Source organism: Plectropomus leopardus, chromosome 3, assembly GCF_026936395.1.
Source record: "Plectropomus leopardus strain MGB_pleo_1.0 chromosome 3, ASM2693639v1, whole genome shotgun sequence".
Classification (NCBI taxonomy): Eukaryota; Metazoa; Chordata; class Actinopteri; order Perciformes; family Serranidae; genus Plectropomus; species Plectropomus leopardus.
This window is the reverse complement of record NC_142178.1, coordinates 6,022,249-6,049,706: the sequence shown is the minus strand read 5'-3', so window position 1 is coordinate 6,049,706 and position 27,458 is coordinate 6,022,249. Positions and strand designations below refer to the sequence as shown.

General features: G+C 39.6%; 1 protein-coding gene across 1 annotated transcript; it reads left to right on the top strand.

Moving 5' to 3' along the window:
* The first annotated feature begins 402 nt into the window (after positions 1-402).
* Positions 403-27,458, top strand: LOC121941906 (uncharacterized). Its single transcript, XM_042484882.2, has 8 exons — positions 403-929; positions 8,156-8,259; positions 8,500-8,617; positions 9,594-9,739; positions 15,450-15,543; positions 18,413-18,528; positions 22,712-23,117; positions 24,449-27,458. Exons 1-8 carry the CDS (start codon positions 635-637, stop codon positions 25,102-25,104), a joined length of 1,935 nt encoding a protein of 644 aa, XP_042340816.2. The 5' UTR covers positions 403-634; the 3' UTR covers positions 25,105-27,458.

Here is a 27,458-nt window from a genome sequence, read left to right as displayed (position 1 = left end):
TAAATCCCCCCATCCATTACATAGAAAATATTTTTTTAAACTACTAATTTCCTGCAATTTGTCGAACATTTCTACCAAGTTGCTCCTTGCCTTTCACCCTCATGTTTTATAAAGAAATTGCACCAATTTGTTCGGGGTTCAAAGGGTTAAAGACAGCATTTGGAATTAAGTATCACATCTTATCTTTGTTCTGAATACAATGTTTAATCCAGTTTTCAATACACAATCCACAATTTGAGAATTATATTGGATGTGTTGAAGTCATTATCATAAAGAATTGTTTTAACTCATGAAGACATTTATTTTGGTATTTTATTATTATTATTATTATTATTATTATTATTATTATTATTATTATTATTATTATTATTATTATCTCATGAAGAACGCCTACTCGAATGACGTTTCTATAACCGGAAATGACGCCGTATGTTTGCGGTAGAAGCTGAGTCGCAGACAGAGGAGAAGCTACTTTAGCTTAGCCTTCCTCTACCCGCTCACCATTTGAACACGTACAACTTCCAGTGTAGCTGTAATGGTTTGACCAAACCTCCAGCATCTCCTGACTGTTAGAGGAGGTAAACGGTGTTTTCTAAACGACGGAGCAGCCAGCGCGCCACCGACTGAAGGCACCATGTCCAGCCGTCTGGCCTTTCAGACCCAGCTGGCCTCCATCATGGAGGTCCTGGCTAATGCAGCTGTGGCGGAGATCTGTAAGCTGGTGGACGACGACTATGCGGTGGTGAGCCTCCAGATGTCTCAGTGCCAGAGAGAGAACAAAGCCCTGAAGAGGAAGCTGCATCTGCTGGAGCTGAAGATGGCCCGGGGAAACGCCGAGAGGAGGCTCCGGGAGAGCGCCATGAACAGCAGCCGAGCCAAGGTGCAGATCAACAGCAGCGACAGGCTCCGGGAGTCCTCCCCCTCCACCGGTAAGAGGACGGAGATAAGAGAAAAGAGAAAGATAATGCTGCAAAATGCCATTCAGACACTCTGTTTAAGGCTGTTTCTCTCTGTGTTTTATTTTTAAAGCTGTAACGTGTGTGTGTGTGTGTGTGTGTGTGTGTTAGGGTCTTTACATTTATTTAGAAAAATCGAACAAACATACACGAATTGCTGGTAATAGGGGTCGGCAGATTATCGGCCTGTCCGATTATGGAGGCTGATATTTGGCATTTTGACAGTTATCTGTATCGGAGTTTTATTTTAAAACGATAAAATTATTTAATGAAAAATTGTGCGTATTACACTCAATCAACAGCAAGGAAGGCAGTCTGCATTACATGCAAAGAAAGTGTCAGCATGGAGGAACTCTGATGTAAAACCTCACAGAGCTATTTTTATTTATTCATTTTTATTTAAATTTTCACTGAAAGTTATTAATAGATACGTTTCAGGGATTTTGCTGTATATGATGTTGAAAGGTACAGTTTAGATTAAACATTTGCTAACTGCATTTATAATCAGAGTTTTGTGTTGGAGTTTGTTACATTCCAAATTTTCCAAAATTTCCACCAAAATACTATGTTCATTCTAAATGCATATTGGTTCCAAATATCGGTTATTGGTCCCATGAAGTACTAATAATCAGCACTGGTATCGGCCCTGAAAAACCAATGTTGGTTGATCCCTATTTGGTACAGCCCACTGAAAAAAAAACCCCATCTACAAACCAGTTTATGCTGATTGCTGGGTTTAGTTGGCTTAAGCTGGCCAAAGATGGTCTTCGATGGTCCTTACACAGAAGGGGGGTTGTTTGTTACAATCACTCTGAGTCTGTAGGCCATCAGGTGTGACCAGCCTTTAGGTTGCACACATTTATCTACACATATCCCATGAAAGTAGACTTAACTGAGTTATACACTTTGCTTTTCACACTTCTCCCCCATGACACTATTTCTCCATACTGAAGGACATTTATTTGGTTTCAGTTTTACAGGAACTTAAGTGGATAAACCAGCTAGAATGACAATCAAAAGCTGGTATGACCAGCTAAACCATTATAAATTATCCAAAAACATACCATAACCTTTTGAAACCTAAACAAATTGGTCTGATTTCATTCAAAACTATGTGGAAAATGCAATCAGAAACTTAATAAAACATGGCCAAAAAACTAACATAAAGTTTTAAAAACAATTTACAACAAAAACTACTCCAAATCAGGCAAAAAGAAGAGAAGAGAGACAAAAAAAAAACAAAAACAAAAAAAAAACAAATAAGAAAATGTGGCTCGTGTACATCTCACTGGACACTGTCAAGTCTAAGAATAGTCTCAATGCATATTTGAGGATATATATATATACATATATGTGGATAGTATGTGTAAGTGAATTGTGGTAAACAGTCCTCCGTCAAACCAGTCTAGATATCCCTCCTCCCCCCACGGTGAAACTCTGCCGGATGATGCAAGCTGACGCAAAACATGTCATTTGGCAGAGTTTCACCAGCTCTCCTGAGCTGTTCCTCGAAATACAGGTCTTACTTGTGCACTTTTGTATTGCCCACCACACATGCTGCCAGCACAGACACAAAGAGTACAGAAGCAGATCAAGAGACACACCCGCCCCTCTCTCCTTCCCTCTCAAAAGCCACTTTTACACAAAGATGGCACAACAAAGTCCCCCTTTCTACCGCCCCTACACTTTTATACAGAACCAACTGGCGGCGGCATCATTCCGCTCCAACGTGTGAATATACACTGCATCGCAACATCCCGCGATCAAAGGAGGCATTACAGGTGTGACATTTTATACACGAGCATCCGCTTCTAGCGTGACATAAAACATATGTGTTGGCAGCACTTTCTAAACAGTAACAAAGGCATAACAAGTCAGTCACAATCATTTACCGTCTCTGTTATATAGCAACTAATCTTGTTGTTACTGCTACTGTTCTTCTTCTTTGTATTAGCCGTTATGCTAACAGCTGCTTTTTAAATCTCCTGAAGTGGGACGCACGCATAAACACTTCATCAAAACATCACACTTGTGCCACCCTTGATCGCGTATTTCCAGCTTTACATTTTATCCAGAGCTCGTTACGACGCTGTTATGACCTCCATTCCCAGCCCAGAGGCAACACCACTCTGTCCCGCTTTCTGCAGTCAGACGATATATATGGAACAGCAAGGCAGCATAACGGCGTGATACTCCCACCATGAACAGGCAGTGTTAATGTGACTAAACTCTGACCGAAATCCGATCAAACTGTAAAATTAGGCACGCTGATTGAATATAAATGAAGATTTTGTTACTGCACTGCCTATTTCTAACCAGAATGTTCTTAGAAGCACATTTTAGTGGAGTGTGTAGCTGTAGTAACTGGAGATTGTGAACAGGAAGTGGATGCCATTCTGCGTCCTGCACAGTGAAAACAGAAGCTGCATAAACTATCAAACCGTAAAACTAAGCAGCACTGATCAAATACAAACCAAGATTCTGTTACTGAGCTCCATATTTCTCACCTAAAATGTTTTCAGAAACACGTTTGAGCTCAACATTTGAATTTAATACGAGATCTTTTCTTGTTGGCAGGTCGTCATTGTTTCACGTGTACGAATTTGCATTATGTCACCCACTAACAGGAGTGTTTATTGGTCTGGTGTGTTGCAGTGCATTATGGTAGTTGTAGGTTTTCCACCTCTTGGGTAAAAGTGTCCCTTTTCTTTGTGTTCTATGATCATGTAGCACCGATTTCAAAAGTATTTGTGTCTTTTTACAGCATCGACAGCCCAGTTTTATTAAAATGCCATCTTTCCAGCAGTTAGATACATCTTTAACTCCAGTTAACATCAGGATCAACAGTGTTGTGGGTTAAGAATATTTTCATAATGCATGACATGCCACTGCCCGACCGTTACATATGACAGCTTTGACATCACTTTGCCAAAGATAAACCTATTTGAAAGGTAGATCTTTGTACTCATTCTTTTCATTGTGCTGAAGAAAATTTGCAAGTTACAGCTTGTAATAAATTGGTGTGTTGCAAATTAGAGGACGTTATCTTGGTCCGTGTGTCAGGACAAAATATTAATCTTTGTTAGATCGGTATGCCTCTATTATTTAACAATTTCTAATTTTTCTTTGTTAACTAGTAACATTAGAAAACAATAAAGCAAGTCTTAGCTAAACCCACCTGAAAAAGGTTTAGGCGGATTAGAGTTGCAACAATTAAATCATTAATCTGTTGGTCGATCAAAAGAAAATTGCCAACTGTTGTAAGATTGATTAATCGTTTCAGTTGTTTTTAAAGCAAAAATGTCAAACTTGTGCTAGTTCAAGCTTCTTAAATGTAAGAATTTGCTGCTTTTCTGTGTTATTTGTGAAAGTAATCAAAAATCTTTGAGTTTTAGTTTTAGTTTGACAACGAAAGCAATTGAAGACGTTGCTTGGGGCTCAGGGATGTTGTTCCGAACATTTTTCACAATATTTTGACATTTTACAGACTAAATTAATTTTAAACGTGCAAATAATCTGCAGATGAATCGATAATGAAAAGCCCCAGGAACGATTATTGCAAAATGGACTGTAACATATCCAGAAGTATGTAAAACCTTAACTTATAATTTATTTAAACATTAATCAGGTCTATGTGACACTGAGATTATGGGTCCCTGCTGTATAAGAGCATGTCAAGAAGAAGCCAACTGTCATTAAAACCTACACTAATCCCTTACAGAACATTTCACTTTTCAACATGTATTCACGTGGTGACTCATGTGGTCACATGTGGATACACGTAATCACATGTAGGAGAGACGTGGTCACATGGGAATTGGCATGGCTTTACACAAAGACACCATGAAAGTGTTCCAAAAGCACATAAACTCATGTGCAAAGTATATGTGTTCCACATATTTAACATGTGACCACATGGGTTTGTGCACATGTGAAATTCATGGGGTTTTTCTGTGAGGGATCAAACAGCTGATCTTTCAGGTTTGGCTTAGTTAGGAACAACAGGAACTATTGAAATTAAAAAGTGGAAGTTCGGACTTTACAGATGATATCACGGCTTTTTTGCATCACCAGATGTACTTTTTGGTGAAATGTAGTTTTCTACAGCAACACTGTTGTCTGGCCAAACCTTTGGATGATCCAGAGAAAAAATGAGCACAGCTTAGGCTGCATATTGCTGTGTGAACCTGACCAGAAACTGAGAGATTAGTAACTGAGCCTGACTTGAGTCTGTCACACAGCATTCTGTTTTTTTTTTTTTTAATTTTGTATGTCTAGATAGGGTTGGGCAGTAAAACAATAACGATATCAATCCCAAAATAACTTTTCCTCATTTGAAATATGAGACGTAGGCGATAAAATGTTGATAGAGTGTCAGTAGAACGCATTCCAGCTGTGTTTTGATACAAGCACACAACTGAAAACCTCACACACACGCACACACACGCACACACACTGGTGAAATGAAAAAAATGTGTGGAGTTAAACCAGGAAGTGTAAATGTGGGGAAACCGCACGGATGTCCTCCCAACAACATACAAATAATCTCGCTGATGCAGCGACTTTACTCAACACCATTTTGTCCAGTCGGACAGCAACCACTCATTGCAGCTCCCGAGTGCGGACACGCTGGCTAGCCACCTGGCACCCGTCTTTCATCAGGCCAGCAACACAACATGCCGCGGCCAGCTACAGCTCCGGTCAGAGGAAGGTAGCCCCTCAGAAAGCGTCCTTTTACCATAACAAATCATTTACCGACATGCTTGCATGCACAGCGACAGACCAAAATTTAAAACCAAATTTAATCTTATGATATCTTCATATCTCACTTAGGAGTAAAAGGGAACCTTTAAGCTTGACAGAAATAGCAATTTGATGTATATCGTGATATATATCGATATTTACTGACATGAAAACATTTATCGTGATAAGATTTTTTTCCATATCACCCAGCCCTATGTCTAGACAATATAAGTCTGAACCCAAACCTAGCAAGACACAGACGTACTAAAGCAATGGAAATTGTTTTTTACCATGGTTAAAAAAAAGGAAATGTTTTCCTTCATCAAACAGCCATCTTTTGCATAATACTAAAGAAGTCTTCCTCTCTCCTTCATAGAGGAGAGAAGATAGGACTTAAATGAGTGGACATCTTTCATTAGAATCACATAATCTCAACCCATATGGGAAATAAATAAGAGTGAGGCCAGGAACAATATATCTATGTATGTAATATATAGTATATGAAAAATATGTTAGCCCTTTTCTGCAAAGGAATTTAAAAAAAAAATACATCACAGTTACAAACTGACAGTACAAAAACACCTCTTTACATCACAAAAACTCAAAAATAAATGAACAGACAGTGAAATAGATTTGCATGTAAGGACTCATTAAAATGTAACTAATAAAATTGAGTACAACAATACAATTAAAGGAAAAAAAAACGATACACAGCATGACGTATTGATGTACAAATGGCCATTTTGTCGATGAACTTTTCCTTTAACATTTCTAGGGTTGTTTGAACTCCCTTATTGTTTCAATACTGGAAACACATTAACAACAACAGCTGTAGATAAAGTCTGTGTGTGTAGAATTAGAAACTCTGTGTGTTGATGCTGTCACTGCAGTATATCTCAGTCCGTGGTCAGGTGTTTGCACGTCTTGGCTCTGTAGTGTATTCTGACGAGAGTCTTGTAGTTTTTTGGCAGTGTCAGGCTGTGGCTGGATTAGTCTGAGCCGTGACTGTGTGTTGCATTATATGCTTCTGGCTCTGATGTTGGATGATTCAGAGATCAGTGCTCAATGATCTGATGAGTCCAGGTTGATATAAAGGTAAATGCAACACTTGGTTTAAAAATGCTGATTGTTGCTGCCACAGTGTGTGGAGTTGTATTTAATCTAATACACTGTATGTTGTTACTGTTTTGTATTCTGCATATTCTTTGCACTTTATGCATTTAAACTGATATGCCTTGTGTTTTTGGTCTCATTTTGGCAGCTTTCACTCCTGGTTTTTGGACAACAACATGCATGGCTTTAATTTGATACTTATTAACAACAACTGAGATGAGATGAGATGAGTTAAGTTAAGATAAAATGAGATAAGATAAGATACTTGTTACAGCAACTCGGTGCAACAGTAAACATATGATATAAAATCTAAAAAAAAGGAGAATATAAAAACAAAATAAAAAAACAGGAAAGGAGATTATAGATATTGAAAACATTTAACAACTATCAACATATATACAAATTTGCACAATATGATTCTGTTTTCCCATCTCTGCTTCAACTTCAGTATTGATTATTGAAATGTACACTGTCTGTGTTTCTTTTTTTATTTTTATTTGCAAATACAGAATCTTTTTCTTCCCCAATCATTACAATTATTATGCCTGTGTAATACAGATATAGTACAATGCACATTTCTTTTCTTTCCCCAACTTGTGTTTTATATCCTTATTGTTTTTGTTAAAATAGACAGCATATATGAACATGAGCACATATGCTCACTTACTTGCACATACACATATGTACACTTAAGCATTTACATACGTGTGTATATCTGTCCATCCCAAGCTCTGTAATTAAACTGAACTATATACTCTGGAAATGAGGAAGTGTGAATTGCTACACATCTTATTGGAAAAAAAGAAAGTTTAAAAAGTAGTAGGGTCATACAAAGTCTGCTAATAACTTGGTTATAAATTCAATCCATTTATTCCAGACTTGACAGAATTTATTCTTTTGAATCCTCAACAAGAAGTTCAGCTTTTCTATTTGAGGTATTTCCAAAATTATTCCTCAGTCAAGGCAAGGCAGCTTTATTTGTGTAACACAATTCATACAGCAAGGCAATTAAAAATGCTTTACAGAGCAATAAAATATAAAAACATAATAAAAGATACAAATTTACAATAAAAGAGAGAAGAGATAAGGTATAAAAGGTAAAATCAATTACTAAATAATAAAAAAAATCATAGTTAAAGTGCAGACAAGAGGTGCAAATATAAAATGATTATTTAAAATGATAGAAACAACAGTTTTACAATGAGTTTGTAGTCATTACCGGGTGGAGTAGGCAGTGTAAAAAAGGAACGTTTTTAGCTTTGACTCAAAAGTGGTCAGAGTCCGGGCTTGTTGAACATCATCTGGGAGGTTTCTAACCCGACGTTTTTCTTGTTTTTGTGCAGGTGGTGTGTTTGAGCGACGGATGGATGTAGCTCTGTGGTCTGACAGAGCGGCTGCAGGTGAAGCAAGCGGCGAGCAGATCCATTCTGTCAGCATCCAGAGTAAGGTAAGCACTTCACAGGAGGATTCAGGGTGGCTGTGATTTGTGTTGAAAATTTAGAGCGCAGGGAACAACACACAGGGATGGGACATGTTGGCTACATAGAAACTTATTGTGGAAGTTGTCTGTAAACAGGAGGGTTGTGTTTGTACCGGGCAGCTGTTCTGGGTGAGTGCATGTACTGTAGCTGCATGAATATGGAACTGGTCTTTGCTGACTCACTGACAAAAGTGCCTTGTTGTGAAGTCTCCAGACGTGGAGCTGGTGGAGCCGGAGGCGGTACTGGTGAAGCAAGAGAAGGTGGAGGCAGACATGTCCAGAGTTGAAGAGACGGAAGAAGACATGCCGCTTATAGGAGATGATGGTGAGAACGGACAAAGTAGTGATGCTTGTATTTTTAAGCTAGACTGTGTTTAAGCTTTAAGGTGGGGGTGGGCGATATATCAAAAATACTCACGGTATGGCATCTTGTTCCACGTGCGATATATAAAGTCACTATATTGTGAATATGGAGTATAAATTGTCACCACTGCCTCTCACACACACACACGCACACACACACACACACACACACAGCAGGGCTTTTGCAGAGCTCCAGATGGTAACTATTTAGTCACATTTTGCAACCATGAAGCACCACTATAACTTTCAAATAATATTGAATGCTCACTGTTAGAGATGCCGCAGTATCTGTTAATTGTCTGCTACCGCTAACAGCTAACTGTTGACCAGAAGCTTCAGGTCTGCAGCAAAAGCATCAACACTTCCTGCCTGAGACCAGCCAGGTCCTTCAAAATAAGAACATCATAAGTCCCGCCTTCATTTATATATTTACCACAATACTTTTGAAATTTTCAATATAAAAACACCTAATTTAACTTCCTTATAACTATATTTTATTAAATGTTTTTATAACAGCAGTGTATTCAACTTTATTATATTACAGTAGCTACTTTATCTTACTTTAGTGTAACTGCAGTTCATTCAATAATTGTATTGTTGTATTGTTATTCAAATACTGTATTTTAGTAGTTAACATTGGATTAAAGGACATTTAAAAATATTAAGATAGATATCACATATAGCGATATAGCCTTAAAATATCACAATATTATTTTAAAGCCATATCGCCCAGCCCTAGTCTGAGGATTAAAAAATCATACTTTTCCAGTACTGACCCACTGAGTGTGCATAGCATGGAAAACAGTCAGATCTTGTCAGTTGCAGACCTACTACCATCTGAGGCATAAATATTGTGTGATATAGAATTTTGTCTGTATCAGGAGACTAAACTGTTCAGTTTTTTTCTCCATTCTTTGCCCCTTATTGTCTGTCTAAAGGAGTGGTGGAGTGTGTCCCTCGTGGATCTGCAGGACAGAGACCCAGCCTTGAACAACAAGACACCCAGTCCACCACCATTCAGTCCCGGTCCCAGATCCAGAGCAGCCAGAGGCGCACGGGCAGCAGCAGCAGCAGAGGAGTGGAGGTCAGTGACTCCTCTCCTCTCCTTAAATGTGAACTCAGTGCCTCAGTTGAGGTCACAGACTCCCCGCAGGAAACAGTAAACCCGCAGCAGTATGTTGATGACGGCAGCAGTGACTCGCAGTTTGACATGTTGTGCAACAGCAATAAAAGCGCTAATGCGTTGGTCGAGGAGTTTTTTGACGAGGCCTCTGCGGCTGAAGTGGAAGAAGGGACGCCGTCTTGTTCATACTCAATGGCAGCGGCTGATTTCCCATCAGTCTCTTCCAGCATTAACGGCTGGATTCGTTACGACTCCAGTTTCCCCCCGTCCCAGCCTTTTAGCGACAGCAGCAAAGTACGCCAGCGAACCGGCACCAAGGAAAGACTGTTTGTCTGCAGCTACTGCGGCAAAGCTTTCAACCGTCCCAAGAAGGTGGAGATCCACCAACGCGTCCACACGGGAGAGAAGCCCTTCAGCTGCTCCACATGTGGGAAGATGTTCTCAGAGGCCGGAAACCTGCGGAAACACCAGAGAGTCCACACAGGAGAGAAACCATACAGCTGCGGGATGTGTGGCAGGGGGTTCGCCTGGATAAGAAACCTGAAAACACACCAGCAAAAGAGCCACCCGGAAATTTCTACTGAAGAGGAGACCTGGGAACAGAGCTGAACTTTACAGAAAGTCCATCGGATGGAATGATCCAGCAGAGTTTCCTTGCTGGCTGTAATAAAAACACTGCTCAACAGAAAGACAATAATTTGAGCACAGGACCTTTTAAAGAATTAAAAAAAAAAATTCTAAATGTTTCACACAGAAGTCAGCAAAAAAAACATGTTTCAGATGTGTCTTTGTTTTCAAAAAGAGAAAAAGGAATAACATACTACTAGTCTCTCAACCATAATGCTGAAGCAAAGCAGCTTTTGGACCATTTGAACTCAGTTATAATGAATTTATCAGTCTACTTTAAAGTGTCTCTACATAACATCTTTATCAAGTCAAGGTCTAACTGAATTATTACATATTTTTACCAGCATATACCATTTGTATGTGTAGTATCATCCACCTAAAGATGATACTACAGAAACATTTATCAGCTTTTCTGCTGAAGTGCATCTTAAGATAAGGCTTTTAGTATCAGCAGATCTTGTGCAGACTCAGAACACCAATGTGTTGGGAGTTTTCTGATGGACTGCTTAACAATGGGCTGATGCAACACAAAATATGCACATTTTTAAGTTACCTCAGCTCCTGCTTAAATAAATATAATCAAGTCCATTATTAGCAGTGAAGTGGGCCCCAGGGCCACTATTATTACGCAGTTGTGGTTATTACACAGTTCCTCCAGGATTTCACAGGCTGTTTTTGCAATTGTTGTGACCTGAAATTTATGATTTCACGGCAGCTTTTCTAAAAAAAAAAACTGTGAATCATGTTGCAATGCTTAAAGGTAATTCTTGCAATGAAAATGACAGGGCAAGTAAGAATTGCAGAAATAGTTGTGAAGCTTGCTTGTTAGATTCTGAGCGTATTGTTATGAGCATTCAGTCTTTCTCAACCGATTAGAATCTATGTGTGGGTTGGTTGGGGGTTTGGGGGCAGCAACAGGTAATCGCAGACGATCAGCTCGATTCCACGCAGCGCTGACAAACTGTCTCTATGTGCTGCTCTCCCTGCCCGGTTAGCAACAGCAAACACAGCACAACGTGATATCATCCGTATTCCTTATACTTTGCTGCTTGCTCTGCTCTGCTGCAGAGGACCTGCAGCAATGTTTGACATCAGACATTGAGCCGGCTAAACTCTGTCGTTAAACCTGTTAATAACCTCTGGGTAACATTAGCCATGTGAGGTGAACAGTTATCCCTGTCATTGTGTGTGGGACTGCACAATTGGCAATTGGACAAAATTGTAAGGTTGCACAGAATTTACGGGGATTGGCTGAATTTGCAGTAATTTTTGAGACTGCAGTGTTGCAACATCTTGTTGGGACTGATTCCACTTGTTAGCCTCTATCGTATCCTTTTGCTCCAGTTCACTCTGACTTTATGCGGGTCACTCTCCTTTCCCTTGTCGTTTGGAGAAATCGTGGAGTGGAGCATGATGGACTGACAAAAAGACCCCCCAAAATGACCATTTGTATATCAATTACCCACTCGTCTCAAGTTGAGTTAATTAATAAAATTGTTTTCATGCGTGCCCCCAGTGAGCAAAGAATCCAAAAACGTAAAATATTGTAGATGAATTGAAGTTATTGTGGACCATGTTTAATTACAGCAAAACTAATTTAAAACATCTGTTTATGAACTCAGCTGCAGTGTAATCTTAGTCTCATTTATCCAGTCATATGCTCAGTAATTCCCAAACACCTTGCATGACCTTGTCATCAGCCCTTTCTAACTGGGACTGAAAGTGAAAGCATAGATAAGTTTCACTTTCAGTCCCTTTTGTATGGACAAGTCAGATTTTGGCAGCGGAAGCAGAAAACAATAGGGATAATGTGTTTGTCTAGCTGGCTGTTCAGCTACATCAGAGTCCTTTTATTGAAACATTTAACTTTTCATAAAGTCAACGTGCTTGTCAATGTCACTTTCTGTAAACTGACCCCTGGACGGGGGATGCAGGACATTAAAAAAACACAGAGAAATGTTGAAACTGAGAGAGAGAATTGTTGTGAAGTGTGTATACGTTGTATTTGACATCAAATACACGGTTAAGCAGAGATATCGCAGTATGTGTATAGTTTTGTTGATTATTTATATTATGTATATGACTTTTGTTGGATGGGCTCAGTAGGCTGAAGGATTTGTGATGTTGATTTTTTAAGAGACGTAACAATAATATGCACAGAGGAATAACCTGATGACTACATACACATGCATGATTTTACTTACTTGTTGAGCATGAATAAATGCGTTTTAGGGCTCAATAACTTATGTTGAGCAGCAGTAACTGTAGGCTTTAATGTGGTCCATAACCCTGACATATTTTGCATTTCAAATTGCTTGAAATAGTGTATTTGGCAGCCGAACTACATAAAAGAATTTCCATTGGAGAGGCCACAGACCCCTCTGCAGCTCCCCTCTCTGACCTTCAGTAAAATCTGTATTTCCAGCACTTAGTCTTTCTCCTGCTATGAATCAGATAGCTTATGTTCTTGTTTGAACACACCCTCAGGTGAAATCTTAAACCACCTTTGAGTGGACTTAAAATGCAGATGGTCTGCTGACCTGTGTGTCACACATTGTGTTGTTTTCATTGGTTATATGTTTGGAATAAATAAGTGTTTTGGCCAGAATGGGTCTCAGATCAGTATCCATGCACTATCAGTAAATGTTTGAGGGAACTGTCTTTCATAATGGAGGACATTTTATGTGTTTTATAGATTAAATATTTCCCATTTTCTATGTAACATTTCATTTATTGAATAAAATTTTCTCGTTACAACACGGAAAAGTCTTATTTCACAACAACTTGGTGACTGGTGACTGGCACTGGTGAAAGCTGTAGCCGGAGTCATGTTTTTGGGTTGTCCATCCGTCCATACAGAAATTCGTACCATTTGTGTGAATGCAATGTCTCAAGAAAGCCCTGAAGGGATTTTTTTGAATTTGGCACATTGTCCAAGTGGAATTAAGGATGAACTGATTAGACTCAGGTCACTGTGACCTCAAAAAACATGGTTTTGGCCTTAACATAAGAATTAGTACATTAATTATGACAGATGTTCACACGTCTGACAACTGCTTGTCTGCTTTTTATTGTGTTATCTTATTGTGTTATCTTGTTATGTTATCTGTTTTTTGGTGGACAGGAGATAAATCTTCCACCACTCCTTCAGATGTATCTGTTCTATTCTATAGAACAAGACGATTAAATGATGCCATTTTACTCTATTTTATGTTTGATTAGTGGCTTGTTCACCTCAGTTAGTGCATTCTGTAGTGGGCAACTACTGTATGTCAAAAATGAGTTTAAAAAAATTCTAGAGAACATTTCTTTAACTTAATTGTATTTTCTGTTTAGCCTGGAGGAGTTAACTTTTGTTTTGTTGACTGCGTGGATGTTGAATGATGTATTTGATATTCATTGATTCACAGACGTATGTGGACATTTAAGGCTGTGATTTATGGTGAAAAAAGGTTTTGGGCTGATGCAAAGCAGTTTGAGGTGATCGTAGTAAGCGGGACAGTGTGCAGGAGTTCCTCTCTTTGTTCATAGATTGCTCCCTCCTCCGACGTACCTGTCGCACATTCAAGTGTGCCGATATTCTCTTCAGCAATTCTGTTTTAAATACAGTATAAGATAATGAATTTATATCCTAAAAGGTTAAGGTCAATTTGAATGTGACATCGTTCTGTTTTCTGGCAATTATTCAACATCATGTCTCAGGAACAGAAGGGCAGACAGATACTGAATTGGTGGCACTAATTTTGGGTGTCCACCTTAAAACTGTGCTGATTGTAGACATATTTTTTGCTGTCAGGTTAAAGATGTGTGTCAAGCATCCACTTTTTGGAATATGTAGCTTATTTACAGCAACATTTGAGACACTGTCAACTGTAACGGCCACACGTGAGTCAGGACAGACACGAATATAAACCGTAGCTGCGACGTGACTGGTTTGCAGTGGTGTAAAATTAATTGCTGTCAAACAATGATGTTCTCATGACTTTGAATGGATGGAATCGGATTTGCACTGCTGCCATGAAAAAAAGACTGATCGGTAATTCAGCAGAGCAGACTGGAGTAGATTTTCAAACTAAAACTGATTTGAAGTAGCTGTCAAACACGGTTCAAGAAATATTTACATAAAGACAGAGGTGAGGAAAAAAAGACAAAGCTAAAATCCAGGGAACAAAGGAGGGTAAAATAGAACTTTTGTACACACATAGGAGAGAATCTAAGTATATATATATATATCAAAGGCAGCAATGACCAATAACATTTAATGTCTATGTACATATAAGTCAGGTGTTTTTGTAAGTCAAAAACAATACAATTAGTGCAAATGAATACATTTTCAGTGGATATAAAGGAAGAGAGTGGTCGTGTTCAATGTTTATATGTCTATATAAAGCATGCAGTATTTATATATGACAGTAATATGAACATGTGCAAGAACAGTGTGTATTTTAAAATAGTTAATATATCATTTAGAAATTGTTGGTAAGTGGGTGTCAAAGTGTTGAAGAAGTTTGTTTAAAGGTTACTGATTGTCACTTTTTGTTCTGACACCTTTTATCCGCTTAATCCACATTACTAAAGTTATTATGAGACAACACAAGAAGCAAAGTTAAACGACAAATATGTCAGACATGACAGTAAGATATTACCCCTCTGTGCCCTCAGTATCAGGCGGGTTCAGATCAGCGATTGAATATTATAATAGAGTAATATTACCATTTCCCTTCTTCTCGGCTCATTATGTTGTATATAATGTGTGTGACCAAAAGTGGATCTGTGACCATCTGAAGACCAGACTTTGGCTTAATTCTGTGAGGGGGAGTTACAGCAGAGGCCGGTTCATTTTGACAGTCATAAAGGAGTTTAAATGACTCTTAATGGGTTTGGTATCAGCAGAATTGTTGCTGTTATTTCACAAGTGGCAAACTAAAGTAGCTGCTTGCTTTCAGTGCCACTCACATTGTGTATTGCATTCTGTATCATGTGATATGTTGTGTGTCTGCCGTGCAGTAACATCAGATATTTCCTCTCTTTACTGTGTGCGCAGAAGGAGGAGGAGCCGGATGTGGTGCTGGTGAAGGTGGAGGAGGTGGAGGCGGTGACGGGGACTCAGAGCCAGACAGGCCTCAGCATACAGGAAGGTGAGTGGACACTAACCTTTAAAAGTTAAATAAAAACTATACCATTATCACTATTATAAATGAATGACTTATGGTAGGTCTGTTTATATACCATAATAAAACAAACTGTAGAGTGCTTTCATTTTGTTTTTCTATCACATATTCACACACTCTCCTGTCAATCTCACAGGCCGGTTTGCGGGCCGCAGCAACCTTTTCATTGACTGTTGGCATTTTTCAGACAGTCTTTTTTGGCTCGTCATCATTTTGAGCCACTCTCTTTAGGACGGTCGCTGTGTTTCTCCATCTGTCGGCCCCCAGACACTGTTGTCAGTTTTGATTGACAGCTCTGGTCATGAGAGACATATTTAGGTTACTGGTATTAGGCGCCACCTGCTGGTTTGGATGTATATTGACGTCTAAAAGTCTTGACCCCCACAATAGGAAGACCTCACCTTTTCAGACATAATAAGAGGGGAAAAACCCTGTCTGATATTCAGGTCAATATGGAAAATAACATGGAGCATCCTGTTACACTGCAATATTCTGCTAAGAAACTTATTTAATTTATTAAAAATTATTAATTAAATTAATTAAAAAATTAATTTAAAATTTATGTGAATGCCACTTAAAATGCTACAAGCCCACTGATGCAGATTAAGTACATCACTAATGGCAGTGGTCCCCCAGCAGGACGATGCGTCATACCACACCACTAAAAACTGTTCATGAATGCCTGAGGAGCTTGACAAAGAGCTCAAGGTCTACCTGACCTCCGACTTCTCGAGACCACAATCCGATCTGAGCACGTTGTGCTGTTAACCAGGGTCCTGTGTCCATAACTAGACAGGCGAATTCAAGTTCGATCCAAAGAGACCCCACCGGGGATCAGACTTGGCTCTGGGGTATCAGAACGTCCCACGAATGCTTAATCAGACTGGGATCTCTGGAATTATGAGGCTATGTCGATGCCTTGAGTTCTCTGTCATGTTCTTCTGGGCCATTCGCGAGATGTTTTTGCAGTGTGGAAAGGTACATCGTCCTGATTGGGAGGCCTTTGCCATCAGGAAGTGCTGCTGCCACAAGGGAGTGTGCTTTGTCTGCTACAGTGTTTGAGTCCCTGCAGCGTGACAAAGGTTTCTCAGCAGAACATTGTGACGAGATGATTAGTGTTATTCACTTCACCTGTCAGTGGTTTCCATGTTTTGGCTGATTGGTTTATATATGTAGTACATGGTATTGATGTTTCTTATCCAGCTTTGGCAATCATATCTATTGATTTTAAAAATAAATGTCTACTTCCTGTACAGTTGCAAAGCCAACTGGAACTGCAACATGTTCACAGCAACAGTCATAGGTTACCAGTAAATCACTTTTGTTCATGTATTTCTCAAAGAGAAATCAAACACGGCACTCAAGACAAAAAGATGAAAAGAGGATAAAAAAGAGAAAATAATATCTTGGGAGAAAAAGTTGTTCTCAGTTTGGTTGATTTGGCGACGCCTGTAGTTACTGGCGGTTACAGCAATGCTGATGCTGCTATGCTAAATGCTGTAGCCACCAGTGCAAGTAGTGTGGTTTAACACAAGAGGTTACAGAGCTCTGGGGCAGATAAATAAACTATAGCTTTTTTAAGAAGTCAGGTAGTATCTGGAATGTTTCCATCCTTCTGTGAGCGACTGTGATTTGATTCCATGCTGCACACGGCCTGATTCTGAAGACAGGAGGGCACAGTGAAAGTTAGAGGGGTGAACAGTTTACTGTGGCTGCTTCTGACGGTTCCATCACTCCCTGCAAAATTTCAAACTGATCCGCTGTCAAAAAAAAAATTAAATTAAAAAAATTAACAATTTAATGTGAAGCTGCAGAAGTAGGAAATTTTTGGTTTGCATTATTTCAGCCTTTTTTCACAAACGTTGCCCCGACACCCAGTTCATAAAACTGAAAATATATAAATAATGCAATACTTTCATCAGTGGGCCAGAGGCTCAATCACCTTTATTTTAACTAATATGTGGACAAATAGTTACTAAACAGACATTTATTCAAATGACAGTGTTTTAGATGATTACTTTTAAGGATTGAAATTAGGCTTGGGCAGCATGTGATATTTCATACTTACCTGAAATTTTGCCGAGGTGTACAGTTTATGATGGTGTAAGGGTGCCTGATGGCAAGTGTGCTTCTTTCTTTCAGCCTTTAGACTAACACATACACAATAGAAACCTACAAAATGTTAAGAAAAGTAATATTCTCACACCTCTTTTCCTTATTTAACAGAGAAATACAACTGTACACATTTTAAATTCAACTTTTTCTTGGTCACAGAGGCTTAATTTCCTTAATAAAACACACTATATTCAAACTAGTAAGTCCACTCTACCAACAATCACCAGCTCAGCTTTGGTCAAAGTAAATCCTTAATTCACCAAGTTAGATGTTAAAAAAAAAAACATCCCGTGATTCCCCACAGTCTCTCTCTGCCTGCTGGCTGTTTACAGTCCTGTAACTTCTCCCTCCACCACTGGGCGTCGCTGTGTCTTTAAGCTCAGCTGCTTGTTCCACCAGTAGAGACCGGAGACTGAGCTCTGGTGGTGCGTGCTGTGCACTACATACAATGAGTTTAATCGAAAGAGGAGCGCCTGTATTTCTAAATACCCTGTTATAGCGTCATACCATGAAACCTACTTAGCCTGATGAAAATGTACCCAGTGCCTTTTTTTCATTTCTTGGCAGTAGATTGAAAACCAAGATCAAGAAATGTTATATTTCTCAGCCAATGTTTTAAACATCCTGTATAATTTGTTGTCCCTCCCAGGCCTGTGAAAATACTACATTTAATCATTCCCCGAGTCTGACAGAGAAAACCACTGTTTGTCTTTGTGTCCAGGGTTGGTGGAGTCGAGCACAGATGACTACAGAGCAGTTCTACCATTTGATGAAATCACGCAAACTTCCACCAATCACCTGTCTGAGCTGCAGGAGTCTGGGCGGGGCTTCTCAGAGGTCAGCTATGGCCGTTCTTCACTGTGGACTAATGGGGGGGATAGTTATTGTCATGACGACGACCTCCCGGGGCCGTCCTCACACTGCGCCCCTCTCTCGTATCTGCCCACCACACTGATTGGAGCAGAGCCGGGCAGCTCTGCGAGAGGATTGGCTGCAGAGAGCTCAGCAGGGAGGCGGTTGGCTGTTGAAAGCCCTCGAGGCTTCCACGCCTCTGTGACCTTTCAGCAGCAGACTCCTGTGATCGATCTGTCAGAGGAGTCCAGCCCCAATCAGGTTTTAGGTCAGATCCAGGGGCCCCAGCAGTTCCAGGAGCCAGGTCAGAGTCGAGGCCAGGGCGGTTACAGCAGTGTTGATATGCAGCAGAAAATCACCAGGAAGAGGGTTTGCATCTGTAGGTTCTGCGGGAAAGGGTTCAGCTCCCCGGCAAATTTAGAATCCCACCTGAGGACTCACACTGGAGAGCGGCCATACGGCTGCAACATCTGCGGCAAAAAGTTCTCCCAGTTCTGGAACCTGAAGATCCACAGGAACATCCACACTGGGGAGAGACCGTACCAGTGCTCGCTCTGCCCCGAGAGGTTCTCTGACCCCAGCAACCTGAAAAAACACCAAAAGAGACACCACCCACAGATGTAGGCAGTCAGAGATATGTTGGAAAACAACCTAAACATACTCCGTTATTATAAAAACTTATAACCAAAAAACAGTGGTATAAAAGATCCAGGTCCAGGCATTCAGGAAGGTTTGAAAATCATAAAAGGTTTTTAATTCATAGAGCTAGAAACATTAAAAATACCCCAATGCATACCAGCTTGCACCGTCTTCAGGGTGTAGTGACAAGTGAGACAAAGGGAGTGATTATAGTTGCAGACACCACAGGAGTGCACTGCTGAAAGCATACAACATCATTTTATGGCCTGTAGGGGCATGAAAACATACAAGTCGGTACACGTTGCTATAGTTTCAATGTTTCTGGCCATAAGAATTTCAAACCATCTTGAGTCTCTTGACCTGGATCTTTTCTACCACTGTTTTTTTGGTTATAAGTTCCTCTTTTTTATGAAGAATTCCCTTCCATGAGCACCAGTGGTTTGAGGGACACCAGAAGCTCTCCTGCTGCCTCACTTTTTCACATGCTCCGTTATTATGTTTCAATATCCCATAAAGATTCGTAAATAACAGTCCTTATATTTTGAAATCAAATCACTATTAAAATTTTCAGACAACAGCAAGAAAATGACATCAACTTACTGTCCTGGAGCCAAAATATGATACAGGAAATTGATCCTCTTACTTCAGGCGTTGGTCAAAATGTTGTAATTTAAAGGACAGCCTTTTTTTTTTTTTTTTTTTTTAACCAGAAATAATGAGTGAATCAAACAGTATCTGTGTCAACTCAGAGCGTGGTTAGTATAACAAGAAAAGGGGTGGTCAGCAGACTTGCATAGCCTGTCATGGCTTCTTGTTTTCCTCAGCAGCACATTGAGGAGTTTGAATCGCAGGGCGGATAGTTGATCTGTTGATCCAGTCAGAGCTGATCAGATAGAATCGATGAATGAAAAGAGCAGCTGCTGCAGAGAGTGAATGCAAACATGAAGCGTTTGAGTTTCACTTTTACTGCACCTGGCGTTCTGCTGCTCCATCTGTGCCAAGAATGCGCTCTGTGCTCCGAGAGGTGCAATTAATAACCAAACACTCCAATAGGCAGCGTCCTAATGAGCAGTACAGCTCCAAAAATAGAAAATCTATTTGTGGCAGCTCATGTTTTTAGTTGGCGGACTGCCACTAATAAATGAACGTACAGGAAACCCTGATGCTCTGTTATTATGTTTCAAAAACCTTTTAAGAGTTGTAAATAAGCCTCAGATTTCAAAATTAAAACACTATTTAAATTTGCAGACAACTGCACAATAATGACCATATCTAAGTTACGGTCCTGGAGCCAGAATATCATACAGGAAATTTATCTTCTTACCCAAGACATCAAAAATCAAACCATGTTTTTATGGTGAAAAATAACATAAATATCTCTATATTTCAGGATGGAAATATTCTGAATCAAACAGTTTTTGTTTAAAAAAAAAAAAAAAGAGTAGCACGGTGGTTAGAATAACATGATCATGTTGTTCTATTTGAAATATATGATAATGTACTTTTTAAAAATTAAGAAAAAAACGCCTGTTGCAGATAAAGGCCTGGATTTCTCTGAAGAAGACATCCAAAAAAAGGGTGCATTTCAAAACTTTAGAATTTAAGGTAATTCAAAGCCTACAGAGCTACAGCTATATTTTAACTATTTAATGGTTGTCATAGATACAAATGTGCTAAACAAGCCAAACAACAACCACTCAGTCACTGTGAAAATGAGACATGTCTGGCAGGACAAAGTGGCGAGATTTAAACACTGTTTGGAGAGATGTTCAGTCAGAAAAAACGTGTGAATTTGTTTGTATTTTAATCATGTTCTTCCAGCCGAAATGCATCAGTCTGTCTTAATAACACAGGACCTCCGATACACTTTTTTTTGTTACTTTAATCTACAAGAATAATTCTCTTGTGTCATTTTAATATGTGACTATTAATGTAAAGTAGAAGCCACTGTAGCATTAACACATACTGTAAATGTAACACTAGCTTTTTGAATTGTGTCACAATTTTGTAAGATCTTGCCTCGATGTCTACAATGTAAATCATTAAAACTTTATAAAAACTCAACATGCGAATTTGTGTTTTTACTATAAAGCATGCAAAATTGTGACACAATATGCTCATAAAGTCTATAACTCACCCAGTACGTTGTTCTAATTCAGAGTCTGAATGCCTAATTAAGCATTTCAGTACCATATTTATGAGCACACATTTTTAAATTGATTCCTCATAAAAAGTTACGTTTTTCGCATCATTTGAGAGGATCATTTAAATTTAAAGTGTTATATACTGTTACTGTAATTATGAACAGGTTTTTACGTTGATAACTAGTAAAAATGTATTGGTCCAAATTTTTCAACATTTAAAGTGTTATAAACTTAATTAACGTAATTATGAACAGTTGATTCCTCATAAAAGTATGTTATTGCAATTTTTCACAATATTTTACATGAATTTTTAAGTGTTAAGCAAAAAAAGAAGCAATAAAAAGCAAATTTCAAAATGACGCCAAAATTATTATTTTTAAAAACATATGTATACTTTTCATATACGCACTCACCTCAAGGTTCCCAAGATATATGGAGGACATAAAGACAGATTTTTTACTTTATAGTTAGATTTTGATATTATGTGTACACACACTTGGCCATTAACCCTTTGAAACCTGAGAAAATGGACTTGATTTTTTTTTTCAAGAATATAGGAAGAGGGCAATTAGCAACGAAAGAAGAAATGACCCAGAAAATTAACAAGAAATTAAGAAATTCGTTTTTAAATGAAAGAACTACAACATTTACCTGAAAAGATTTAAAAGTAAATAAATGGATACATTTTTTTTTTTAAAAAACTGCTTGAAAAAGTGCTTTAAAATAATAATAATCCAGTAACCATTTTAATTATGTGATTATGATGATAATAAATAATTTTTCCCTAGCTTTTTTCTTTTCCCTCGACATTTTTCTCTAGACATTTTGCCTAGCTTTTTTTTTTAAAAACAGTTCTAAATCTACTAATTTCTTGCAATTTGTGGAACAATTCTCCCTAAATTGTTCATTGCCTTTTTCCCCATGTTTTGAAAGCAATCTCAATCTGCTCAGGGTTCAAAGGTTAAAATAGATGTCTGAAAGAAGCACAAGAAAAGTGATGTTGCCCAAAACTTCAAAGGGTTCTTCTGATGTTCAGTGTGGACGTGTCTGGTCATCTCTGCGTCTTTCTGTCGACTTTACATCAATTTGTGGAGAAGCGTCACTAAGCCAGTTAGAGGAGGAACTTGCAACAGCGTATTTTTAGTAGTTTCTGCAGTTTCTGCTTGCATTATAGCAGTTCTGGTGTTTACTTCACCTGCAGCTCTGTACTTCATGAGTTGTTTTCTCATCTAATTCTCTGCAAGAAAGCATGAAAAAATAATATTTCTCAAAATGTCCAGCTGTTTGTTTGAATCCATGAATGTACCCTGATGAGATTTAAGTTATTAACCTGATCTTAATGCTGCTGTGTCCCTCTCACCCCCCCTGCTCCCTCTCCTCCACAGTCTGCAGCACCTCAGTCGACGCCTGTGATATCTCTAGACCCCAGCAGCTTCGTGGCCGTCCAGCTGAGGGTACCGGACACCAACACACCAGCCAACCCCAAAACACAACCGCAGCAGAGACCCAGTAACAACCCTCTCAGCTCTGAATACTCTCTGTTCGAACTGGAGACATTCTTCAACCGCTGGGCCCCTGATAACGAGTCTGTATCGGCCCACGGTGGCCCCCCGTGTCCTTTCACCACTGATGACTCAGCAGAAGGTGACCAGGATGGAGTTATTATTGTAGAGAGTGAAACTAAAGCTCAACCTGTGCTTCAGGCACCACAAGGCTCCGTGTCGTCAGCAGGGAGGAGGAGCGGAGGACAGAGTTTCTCCTCGGTTCAGATCCAGCCGTCTGCGTCACAAGGTAAGAGATCCCCTCCTTTACTTAATAAACTGGCTGTTTTTGTGGTTCTTGTTTTGGTTGTGCAGAAATGACACACATATATAACTGTTACAACAACAAAAAGCATGAAAAAGGATCTCACTATGTCTTACTGACTGAAATTGGGGGAAATGCATAGATAATAAACCTAGAACCTACTATTAAACATCAAAAAAGAGCTCCTAGGATAAATCATAACTTCTGATTTTACAGATATTGACACTGTGTATTTAAAAACGATGGAAATGCTTTTTTGAGCTGTAACAAAAGCCTTCTGGTCTGTATTCAAACTTGAACTAAAGTAGGAGAAGAAAATTATAATTTAAAAGGGTGAGAACAAATGTGAAATATAGATGTATTTCAGTTTTGGGAGTCAAATTATGGAATTGACTTGGTGCTGAGATGAGATTGTGTTGCTCTGTTGAGTTTTTAAAAAAGCTTTATAATGTTAAATGATTACAAATTCTAATGTAAAATGATTATAGTGGGAAATAATTCAAGAGTGATTATAATGTGAAAGAGGATTACAGTTTAGAGTATATTTTTTTAATTCATTCAGTTATTTTGTTTCTCTGGTGTTGCTGTTATTCTGGGTTATACTTTGGAAGATTTAGGATAGGAAATGTTGCCATGCGGTCGTCAGCAGAAATGTGATGTGTTTTTGATAATTGTTTTGACTCTATACCACCTTTTCTTACAGTTTCAATGTTTATCTGTCATAGAAATGAGGAAATACAAATATATCTGTTTTACTCAAACTTTCCTGCTTCCGTTTCAGAATAAAAGTCTGTTGACAGAATCCCATCAGACACAAGGCATTTTATTGTGAAATATTTGCAGGACAGTGCTGTTGAAAATGCAGGAGCTGCACAGCTTCATAAATGAGCGAAATATGTATCTAAAAATGTAGAAATACAAAACTCATAGCAGCAGGCAGCTGTGCAGAAGCATCGCGGCAACAACGCTGCCAGTGTGAACGCTGTGAGCGTTGAACTCGCTGCAGGTCGGCGAGGGGTTTGTCCTGCACTGCTCAAGCAGGCAGTGTGTTCCAGGTTTAATAATGAGTATTAGTAGTTATGCTTACATTTTCAAGGCAGTTGTTTTCCTAGATTTTTTTAAGCAAAATCAACTTGTCAGATTTTACAGTGTAGTTACCCCCCAACACTGGTGGAGACGTGTCTTTGATCTTTATATACAGTACAGCAGAAGATACTGTCTCATGGGGTATGTGGACAGAGAAGCCCCGTGTCATGTTTCAGTCTTTCTCAGAGAGTGAGGTCATGAATTTAAGTGCTTGTGTTTTCTGCTCCCAGCCCTGACAGCGGAGCCGTCTGGGTCCATACCTCTGAGGATGCAGGCTCCGTTCTCTCAGCCTCCATGGAGCAGGAAACCAGTGATGCTAAGAAGTGAACAGAATCAGCCGCAGCAGCACAGCATCCCCTCTGCAAAGACCACCGCACTGTCCTCCACGGCCGCTGTCACCAACACTCACACTGATAACACAACTCTCTGTGGTATCAGCTCAACCAGCAGGACTCTGAGCTCCACAGTGGCTCCATCTGTCAGAGGATCCACAGCAGTGCTGTGCAGCATCGCCCTCGCTGCGCAGCATCGAGCCAGCCTCCAGGCTCGCCACACTGACAGCCAGGCCGTGAGCATCGTGCCCTGCGAGCGTCGCCGGAAGAGCTACATATGCCGAACCTGCGGCAAGGCTTTCTCCGGCCTGTCCAACCTGGAGTCCCATGAAAGAGTCCACACGGGGGAGAAACCCTTCCGCTGCGACACCTGCGGGAAACGCTTCTCAGAGGCTGGCAACCTGAAGAAGCACCAGAGAGTTCACACCGGGGAGAAACCCTTCAGCTGTGAGCAGTGTGGAAAGAGGTTCGCTTGGATCTGCAACCTCAGGACGCACCAACAGTCTGCCACAGGCTGTGGACTGCAGGCCAGGGGGGGACTGGGACTGGGCTGAACACAGAGTGGACAGAGGGGGACAGGACTGTTAGTGATAGTAGCATTTTATTCACACACACACACACACACACACACACACACACACACACAAACACAGCAACATTGCCATTTACTCATTCTTAAATTGTGATGCAGCAACAATACAAAGTGTGGAACAATGCCTTTTATACTTTCCACATTTTGTATCTGTGATACATGATGAGACTCTGTGCCACTGTTAGCTCTGAGTTAGACCAAACCAGTGATTTTCGTCAGCTACAAATCATACGTGCGTGACATTCCTGCTGCTCGGTTACTGAAGTAGCTTATGTTGTTTTATAATTTTAAATATATTGTTCCAGGCAAAACAACAACAAAAGGAGCAGCTAGGATTCCTTCATTTTTTGTTGTTCAGGAGGTTTATTTCAGAGTCGAGTTATCCACAGAAGTCTCCTCCTCTCTAAAACAAACAGACCCGGTCATTAAAATCGTTATATATGCCAAAAAAAGCCGTTTCAAGTTGAAAATCAGTATTTCTGCAAAACTGTTTGTCTTGTTGTGGAGAGGCTTTTAGCCTAGCGCCTGCTAATGTTTGCTCGCCGGTTCTCTCTGATAGTGATTTTAAAATTTGTTTAAAAAATGTCTGATAAATCTACCTTCTCCCTTCCTTCTACCTTCAGGAGATTTTTAGGGGTAGCTGAACTGTCTGTGGAGGTCTCCTCCTCTCCAAAACAAACAAACCAGGTGAACACAACCGTTTTATACACCAAACAAAGCAGTATCACTTTAAAAATCGATGTTTTTCCAATGCTGTCTGGTTATTACGGAGGGGCTCACCCCTTTTCTCTGATCATTTCAGATCCAGACATTCACAAGGTTTTTACTAGGAGCTGAATTATCCACAGTGGTCTCTTCCTCTCCACAACAAACAAACAAATGATTAGAACCTCTAAAAATACTGAATAATGCACTTTCAGCTGTTGATGCTGTTTGCTCAGCCAGTTTCTTTGATAACTGAAGACCAAGATGTCAGGAGCTGGTTGCACCAACTGGTCTTTACTAAGCCTGGCCCTCACTGCTAAGCCGGTCTTTGTTGAGGGCAGTCTTTAGAACAGACTTTACATCTGTTGCACAAACCAAACATATGCCAAGTCTTAGCTACGCCCAGTCTTACTGGGAAAAAGGCTTTAGCCTGGATGGTGCAACCGGCTTGACAATCAGGTCAGACTTGGCCTAACTGGCCCCTGATGGCTGAAATCCTTCATCTGGTTCAAATATATAGTTAACAACCAAGATCTAAGTAGGGTATCATAAACATTTGGCCTTAAACTAGAGAAGAAGTCAATTAACAGCTTCTTGCATACAACCACAACCCTGACACATGACGCCACTGACGGACAACAGTGACACGGATTGTGTCCTTGACTAAAACTACAAATTTCTATGGTTCTGAACATCGTTGTTAACTTTTAGAACAGTGTAAAAACACAACTCAACAGAATAATATTTTACATTACATTAGTCATTTGTAGACATTTTAACGCATTAAAGTAATATTTTTCTACCTGAAATGCCGTTTGTAGTGCAGTTGGAGTTGAGCGTCAGCTCTGCAGTACACCGCAACAATTAGCTGACTTATACAACATCAGACATGATGTTCACCGTGTCTTTTTTTCCAAGTGTCTGCAGGTTGATTCTCATGCTTTACAGAAATGAAGTGAGACTAAAGGCGGCCTGGATGGGAGAGAAAGCACACTAAAAGATCCGGCAGACTTTGATATGCTTTGGGAAATTGTTGGGAGTCATTTTTCCAATTAACTCCTGTTAAATTAGCTCAAATATTGTCTGGTCTTCCCTTAAACTTGTTCCCAAAAATACCCAGGTGTTGTTCCATCGCCAGTTAACCCTTTCCGCTGCAAACAGAAAAGTTTATTTTAATAAAATATAATCATTCTGTACTTAGTAATACAAGTGATACAACATTTCTACAATGGATTAAACACAAAGAACAAATACATATTTTAATCCGACATCCATGTTTTTATACTGTGGGGATGAAGTGTTCATGGTGCCAGCCCAAGCCAAAATCTTGTCATTGTGGATGGCAAAATGATCCCGGAAATAATTGTGTTTTCATAAATGTATAAATTTCGAGCCATTGGTAAACACCGTAAACAAATGAGACCAATCTCATTGTTAGAGTTCTCTTTCAGCCCTGCAGTCCAAACAAAAGACACTGGGATGTAGCTTTCAGGGTTTTCTGGTCTTACTTTTGAGAGACACCACAGGTATAATTCCACAGGTGTGAAAGTTGTGTCATAAGTTGTTAACAGTAGTCTCAATAAATCTGACAGTGATGCCCTCGAGGTGCTA